This window comes from Mobula hypostoma, chromosome 23 (genome assembly GCF_963921235.1).
Source record: "Mobula hypostoma chromosome 23, sMobHyp1.1, whole genome shotgun sequence".
In the NCBI taxonomy this organism is placed as follows: Eukaryota; Metazoa; Chordata; class Chondrichthyes; order Myliobatiformes; family Myliobatidae; genus Mobula; species Mobula hypostoma.
This window is the reverse complement of record NC_086119.1, coordinates 29,263,334-29,272,111: the sequence shown is the minus strand read 5'-3', so window position 1 is coordinate 29,272,111 and position 8,778 is coordinate 29,263,334. Positions and strand designations below refer to the sequence as shown.

Sequence of the window (8,778 nt, the reverse complement as noted above, 5' to 3'; positions counted from 1 at the left end):
GTAGGCCATTTTCAGTAATGGAGAGGCACTTCCGTTGGCATCTTCAGGACTTATTGGCATCTGAAACGGTGTACAGCAGGCTGCTCAATCTACCTCAGGCCACCAGTCAAAGCTTCAAGTCAATGCTGTCATTTTGACCATACCTGAATGACTGGTATCTAGCTCCTCCAACACTTGAGCTCTTAGCTTGGATGGCAAACAAAACTCTCAATTGCCATACAAGGGACCCACACCAAGGGCAGGTTCCTCCTGGCGCTGGTAAAACTGGTGGAACTGGAATTTCTACTGCACATTACAGCCAATTTGATGTAATACACGGTAAGTGCTGGAGGAACTCAGCAGGCCAAGCAACATTTATGGAAAAGAGTAAACAGTTGAAGTTTCAGGCCGAGACTCTTCATAAGCCATTTTGAGTTGCTATGTAGAACTGAGACAGAGTGGGATTTTTTTCTGCTTTCCCTTTGGATCATCTCTGCCATAACAGATTTTTGATTTGCTTTAGGGAAAACACATCAAGAGGAGTGTCCTTTTGTAAATTTTTCAGGCATTTCCTTTTCCAAGGGTAAACAGGACAACCCATCAGCATTTCCATGATTAGTTGTCCTCTTGAATTTGAATTTATAATTGTGTCCTCCAAGAAACAGAGCCCATCTCTGTATTCGTCCTGCTGCTGTTGGTGGAACACCCTTCTGTGGATTGAAATTGGACGCCAATGATTGATGATCAGTAATGAGGGTAAACTCTCTCCCACGCAAGTACATGCTCTGTTTAGGTTTCCTACTTTGTTGCATTTATTTTGCAAGTATTGCCTTTATACCTGCATTGGTCTGGCATATGTGAGCCTCTGCCACAACAATGACACAATTTGTTTGGCCAGGCAGGTTTCTGTTTAGACATTCCAATTTTGTTTATGCTCACTTTTATTCCCGGCTGCAACTCTGGCTGCTGTATCCACTGATACAGGAGTTTCAACTGCTCTTTTAAATCTGACTTGTGAGTCAGTTAGTAGCCATTTTTGAATATTTTCTTGTAAGGTTCCACAAACTGAATTATCTCTCAGTGCCTCATTAAGCCCATTATTGAATTGACAATGGTCGGACCATTTTTTCAATTCAGTCATGTAAACTGAAGTAGACTCCCCTTCCTTTTGATTCCGCTTATGAAACCTAAAGCATTCTACAATCAACAATGTTTTTGGTTTTAAAAGCTCTTGCATTACATTCCCAAATTCAGCAAAGCTGATTTAAACTGGTTTGATTGGAGCTGTTAAATGTCTAAGCAAACTGTATATTTTCGCACTCAGCAAAATTGGCACTCATTTCTTATTGGCTATTCCATTTGCTTTAAAATACTATATAATTTGTTCAGTATACAGCATCCACATATCTGTTGTGGATTCAAATGCGTCTATCTTTCCAGTGTAGCCAGCCATTTCTGCTTTTTATTCCAGTACTCACTGTTTATGAACCTGCAAATTTTGTCCATCTTCTGCCTTTTCTTTTAAAAACTCAAATGTCTTTTTCTCTCCCTGCGCTTCAACAGATGCACAAGTAGTCGTCTTGGGTTCGTTTCAAAACTTCCTTGACCCCATCGTTACGTTTTTTAAACTCCAGAAACTAATCAAAAGAAAAACACAGGAGACTGTTGTGCAGGAGAAAAGCAGTTTCTGAGGTACTCAAACCATCCAGTTTGCACCAAGATTTATTCCATGGTCGAAGTAACTTAAATCACATTTCTTCCCCATTCTGATGTTTGGTCTGAACAACAAATGAACTTCTTAATCATGTCTGCCTGCTTTATGCATTGGGTTGTTGCTCATTAGATATTTGTACTAAAAACAGAAGTACAGGTGTACCTAATAGAATGAACACTGAGCATATCTGGTCATATCTAACTATATCAAAATATTCAGTCTAGAAATGTCAAAGGGTTACCATATTCCATAATCTCTCAAATGCAATGACTTCCTTTGACATTTGATGTTTCAGTACCAAATTTGTAATCTTTGAGATAATTGTGACAGTACCATGTCAGATGAGTCTTCAAAATTATGAGGTAAATAGGATGATGCATGCAGGCGTATTCCCCTCAGGTTGGGTTAGACTAGAGCTAGAGACTAAGTTTAGAATGAAAAGTGAAATAGTTAAGGGGAACCTGAGTAAGAACTTCTTCACTCAGAGGGTGGTGTGAATCTGGATTGAGCTGTCAACAGAAGAGACAGATGCAGATTCAGTTGTAACATTTGACAGGTCTGTATACATCCAAGTGCAGGTAGATGGTTCTAGGCTGGCACAACCTCGATGGGACAAGGGACCCGTTTCTGTGCTGCAGTGCTCGCTGGCTCTAGATGGGAGTACACCCAATTGAATGGCACATCTACTATGCTGTTGGATTGAAATAAGTTAGCAAGCATTTCTAAGCACCTAAGCCTATTCCACCAAAGTGAAGTTTTATTTTGAGCATGGAATACTGCATTTTCTATATTGGAATATGTTCCTCAAAACGAATAGCAATCATTCAAAGTAAAAGTGAACCTTCAATTTTGTAATATTTATCAAATTACCCAATGTAAATTGTGCTATTTCAGCTATCACATCTCAAATTCTTTTCATACAGTATGTGCTATTACTTAGTTCAGTTTTGACAGATTCTCCCTTCAACTTCTTCTTAAAATTTCAAACTTAAAAAGTCTCATTTTAGCAAATCATCCACTTCAACCACTTAAGCAGTGTAGTATATTGGGTAATTGCCCATGCATTGTGCAGGATTACATGACTCACAGACCAGCAGTATGGAAGCATTACTGTTTATTTGTCAACTGTCTAAGCATAGTACAAAATTTTACCAGTCGTTCATGTGATACAGGGCTTTAACATAAAAACTATACCAATCTTAAAGCAATATTGACACTTCACACTAATTTACATGTCACAAATCTGTGGAATAATCCTTGACTATCAACATATTTCTCTCATCAAAACTTTCACAAGCACTAAACTTTCACAAGTATTAAATTTTCAAGAAGTATAGAGAAATTAATTACAGGTAACCCCTGCCTTAGGAGGGAATTGCATTCCTTGAAACTGGTTCACATTGTGATTTTCAGTAATGAGAAGCTGTATGATTCACACATGCATCAAGAGTTGTCAAGTTGTGGGGGGGGGGGGGACTTTTTTTTTTAAAACATTCTTTTACAAATCCAAAGAAAGGATTTTATTCTATATCTCAAACTTTTGGATAGTAATTTGTAAATTCTCAAAGGGCAAATTTCCATAACCAGAATGGCCATTATGAATGGTTATGGCAGTGTGACAGTTTTGAAAGTTTACTGGGCCCAATTTAAAAATACACGGCGATCTCACATTTCCATATCGTCATCTTATAAAAAATTGCATATGTTTATGTTCAATGTTACACATGCTCAATCGTTTATTTACTTAAGAGATGTTTGTGACAATCATTAAATGACTTGAACACTTTGAAATGGCTGGAGCAAGTTGTAATTTTTAAAAACCAAAACTAAATAGATAAGGGAAGGGCTCAGTTTATTGGAAACTTGTTAAAAGGGGCAACAAGATTAAAAGGCATTGCACCAGAGTTGAAATACAAAATTAAACGTCATCATCAGAAAAGTTACCTGTATGTTTCTCTCCACATATGCTATCTGATTTATTTTGCATTTCATGTGTGTATTGTAAGATTTCCAGCACCTGCAATTGTATGATTTCAAGGTCTTCCATAGAGGCACCAAATTTGGGTCTTAGATATATGAGGGGTAATTGATAAGTTTGTGGCCTAAGGTAGAAGGGGTCAATTTTAGAAAACCTAGCACATTTATTTTTCAGCATGGTCCCCTCCTACATGTACACACTCAGTCCAGCGGTCGTGGAACATACGGGTCCCTTCTTTGTCGAAGTGGTCCACAAGCAGGGATGATTGATACGTTCGTGGCCTAAGGTAGAAGGAGATGTTATTAACTTCAAACTTTCTGTATTATCACTCAAAGAGTTGAACTGCACGTGCATGTAACGAGAGCATCTTGGACCCCCAGGTGGTCCCCAGCAGGGGTGATTGATAAGTTTGTGGCCTAAGGTAGAAGAAGATGAGTTATACAGCTCTCGTTACATGCACGTGCAGTTCAACTCTTTGAGTGAAAATGCATAAAGTTTGAAGTTAATAACATCTCCTTCTACCTTAGACCACGAACGTATCAATCACCCCTGCTGTGGACCACTTCTAGAGGTCCAAGACACTGACTTCTACAAAGAAGGGATCCGTATGCTCCACGACCACTGGACTAAGTGTGTAAATGTAGGAAAAATAAATGTGCTAGGTTTTCTAAAATTGACTCCTTCTACCTTAGGCCACGAACTTATCAATCACCCCTCATAGCACAAGTTCAGCCTTCAAAGACACACAGGATGGGTAAATTGTAAGATTGAGCAATCTGGTCATCCCCCTCCCCCCCCCCCATAGGGCCATGCAACAATCTTGTTTTAAAACTGAATAAACTGTACTCAGTTCTTCTCTGAAGCAATTACTTTGCACACCATTCATTTTAAAATCATACCCTTAACACCAGTAATGCTGATGGAGCAAGCATACAGTAGGTACTTGCAGTAAAGGTAATCTTGAAGGAGTTTATTATATTGAGGAAGTAAATCTGGCTTACAAGCTTACAAGATAAAATGCAATTGAGAGAGTTATCTTAACTTATAGTTATCTTATAATTCATGTGATTGTTGGGAACAAATTAGATTATAATAAAATATATCCTTTTTTTTAAATGAAACAAGCTTAATTAATTCACACCACCAATCCTGTGGGAACAGCGATCACAACAGAATTTTGTATTCCCTTCCCGGTTTGATAAAATAATAGAACCAGATAAACTGGCAAGGAATATGAATAAAGAGAAAGTACTGGATAAGCTCTGGAGACTGACAAATAACTTGGATTCAGTAGTCTCTATTACGGTGATGGTGATAATCTTCCAATGTCTCCTGAATTCTGAAATAGTTACAGCAAACAAGAGAAAATCTAGATGCTGGAAATCCACTTACAACAAATTGAAACTAGCAAATGCAGCACAACTATTCAAGAGATTGAAAGAAAATAAATTTTGTGGATACAAGTTGTTAAGAAGTGCTGGAATCTACCAACATCAATGTGGTTAACATTGGAAAATCATAAAGTCAGCAGAGTTCATGTAGTTTTTGAAAGGAAAATTATGCTGGTGGGGGGGGGGGTAAGTGTTAAGATCTTTGAGGTTATGTAATATACTTGATGCCAAAAAAAAATGGAGGGGAAAAACCAATGATTGCAGTATATCTAGGTTTTAAAAGGCAATAAAGTACCACATTAAAGGTTATTAAATGAAGTTTCATAGAAAGGAATAATATTTTAATGTATGAATGAAGGACATGAAACACTATGATTAAACTGTTCATCAGCTTGATTATTAATGATGAGCCATTGCCATATGAAACACCTTGGTGACAAAATATTCCAGAATTTTTGGGCAACAATAAGCTGCCCAAGTACACTACCTCCCTGTCAGCAAAGTTCACACTTAAACATGAGCAATATCTTGTAAGATTCTCCTGATCCTTAACTAAAAATGTTAAATGTAAATCAGAACACAGATTAAATGTTGAACAAAGGAGGAAATTAATCCTTTCATAACAAACAACTTAGCACATCTGGCTTCTGAATCATGTATCTGGTCTAGGACAAAAATTGCATCTTGTAATCAAGTTGTATGAATATGTAATAAAATCTTTTAGTTTACTATTATGGATCCCACTTTCTACAAAAGTGGATGCATTTTTTTTAAGAAAGGAGTTACACATTACAGATATCAGTGCATTAAATAATTGAAGGGGTCAGTTCTTTACAAAATGAATAATAAATACAGGATCTATAGATTTGCCATTTAGCAATGTAATAATTTAGCAAAAGCAGTTTTACACCATTCTCAGTCACAGCCTCTTGCTTGATCAATAAAGTTAGTTTACACATTTATTCAACTCAGACATTCCAGCCACTGTATTTATTGTCTCTTTTAATAGTTACAGATGAACAGATTCACTCCATATACAATTACAAGTACAGTTTTTACAGCTTGTATTACAATACATCACTGCCATATTTACAAAGCTCTTATGTACATAAAATTTTCCAATTAATTCAGTGCAATGTCAATATTTTTTACAAGAATTTACAAGATGTAATGTAGTTACTCAGATAATTTAATAAATTCTTCAGTTATTAATGATTTAATTTAATAAAAAAGAATATTTTTCAACCATTATATCTATAATAGACTTGTAAGAACACACAATACAGCAGTAGATTGCACTACTTGCCCTTATTTCAGGATTGTGACAGAGAGGATGGTTTAAAATACTCATTTCTCACACAATCAATCACTCAGGCATTTTAAATTCATGTATAACGTAAAAAGAGGAACAATTGTGGAAACACAAATTAACACAAGATTGCTGATTTGTTCTTAACAATGTGCACCGATATGTTTACCAGAAATTTTAATACACCGAACTGTTTAATGTTAAGTGCACAAACTCTGCTGTGTAGATAAAGCAAGGTATGATTGATTAGAATATCAAGCAATGAAACAGAGAGTTTAACCATCAGTTTTGAAATAAGTTTGAAAACTGTGCAACACTGACTACAATAACAAAAATAAAGAGATAAATATTACATTATATTGTGTTTGCCAATGTTCCTCTTCCATTGAGCTTAATTAGTAGTCTCTATACAATTACACATATATTTAAGATCATCAAAGTAGCTATAGGATGTTGAAGTATATCAATAAAAATCACATTGGGTGGGAATTGCAATAACCTCTAAAGGCAAAACACTGTTCAATCATAGTACCTAACTCTAGAAATCAAATGCTGTTCCAGTTTCAAAGATAGCAAAATAGGTCAGCAAATCATCTGTTTCTGTGAACTAGGATTTGTCTGTGCCAAAAAAAAAATTCTGCTTTAAAAAGTATTGATGTATACGGAGGCTTTGCAGCTCAAGTAATGACATCAAGTAAAAAGTCCACACAGGCATTAAAATAACATAAAATAAAATGTATTATATCCAAAATAATTGTAATGCAATGCAGGTTTAAACAAAACCAATGGTATTTAGCAATGCTGAAAATACAGTGATATTTAGATGCAATACTATTGAACCTTCAAAATAAGGTTTCTTAAACTTTGAACTAAAGAAAAATAATATACAACCTAAAGATAGTTAAGCATATATATTCATAATAAATATGAATCGTTAACAGGACAAAATATCTAGACCTCAGTGTAGCAACATATGATCTACAAAATGTCTTTCTTGTTTTAAGGGTCACAGAAATCAAAAGTGTGAAAAATTCAAGAAACAAATTAAACAGTATTACCTTTTTAAATTATTTAAGTTGATGCTGTGTGATTCATTGTTAGTTTTATGAAGAGTTCAATTGATCATGGCACTTATTTTGTATTTTTTTAAGTTGAGATATGCATTCTCCAGAATTTTAAATATTAGTTTTCCTACCACTATATAACCATTAAAACACAAGCTGAAGTAGTTTAAAAAGGTAATAAATGTAACTGTTCCATGAACTATTCACTCAAAGTTAAGGGAAAAGGTAGTCCACACAGATAGTTATAACTCTGTTAGAATTAATATGCTGCAGCCCAAGTTTTAGTGCATTTAAATCTCTTCCTGGCATGCTACCATTCTGGTCTTGTCAACACAATGCATGAAACCCAAACAGTTTAAAGGAGGTAGCAGATCACATTGGCTACTGATGCAAGTTGCAAACAGCAACTAGTGAGAGAGAAAAAAAAATCGCAATTACCATCTGTTTTCAAGAACTTTTACATGTTTTTCTTGTGCTTCATAATCACAGAAGAATTTGCAGAAGCAGCATGTTTTCAGCAGAAAACCTGTCCAACCCTGAAATTCTAAACTTGGAGTGTTTTGTTACCAGTCTTTCAGCAAGCATGTGGCATCTGGCTAATGGAAGAACACATTCATTGCAGAATACAGTATTTTTTATAGTCAGATTCAAAATCTTCATCCATACTACTAGTGTCTGCCATTTTCTTGCCTTCTGTCTTTGGCAGGAACTGTGCATAGTCCACACCTTGTTGTTCATAGAAAAGGATGTAGGCAGAGTCAGTATCAATTTCATCAGGATGTACTTCCTGCAAGAAAAAAAAGGGTTCCTTTAATGGTATACACAGCAGTGAAAGAAAGACAAAGTTAGAAAAAATGAGGCACAAGGGTCACAAGATAGAAAAATATCCACTAAGTTGAGTCACTAATTAACCAAGGTTGTGGTCTCTGTAAGTGTAGGAAGGTGGAAATTAGATAATAGTCTGCAAAATGGCCTCACAGCTGCCATTGTAATTAGGAAACACAACTTATCTATTTATGTTTGAAAAAAAATGCATTCTAATGATAATAAAACTGTGAACAGCTTGACTGGTTCCCATTCATTCCTGCATGTCAGTCCCTTGAAGTCCATCTACCTTTAATTGAATAATGGTATCACAAAGCCTTGGATCCATGAATCACATCAAACCTCACTATGCACTCTTAATTTCCAAAAGGTACATTTAGATTTATTTTACTTATTAGCATTGCTGTCAAAACTAGCAACTATTGCCATTTCTTGAGATAATTGAGATGAGCTAATATACTTCACTGTTTTAAGCTTTAGCATTTAATTAAGAAATACAGAAACAATTCTCCTTCATA

The 8,778-nt window shown here is 35.6% G+C and overlaps 1 protein-coding gene across 2 annotated transcripts in view; it reads right to left on the bottom strand.

The window, feature by feature from the left end:
* Nucleotides 1–4,482: 4,482 nt before the first annotated feature.
* usp32 (ubiquitin specific peptidase 32) overlaps nucleotides 4,483–8,778 on the bottom strand; it is a 157,004-nt gene continuing 152,708 nt past the window's right edge. For both annotated transcript variants that reach the window (XM_063031935.1, XM_063031936.1), the window contains exon 34: nucleotides 4,483–8,222. In XM_063031935.1, the coding sequence (XP_062888005.1) occupies nucleotides 8,049–8,222 (174 nt within the window). In that variant the 3' untranslated portion in view covers nucleotides 4,483–8,048. The remainder of the gene's footprint in view (nucleotides 8,223–8,778) is intronic.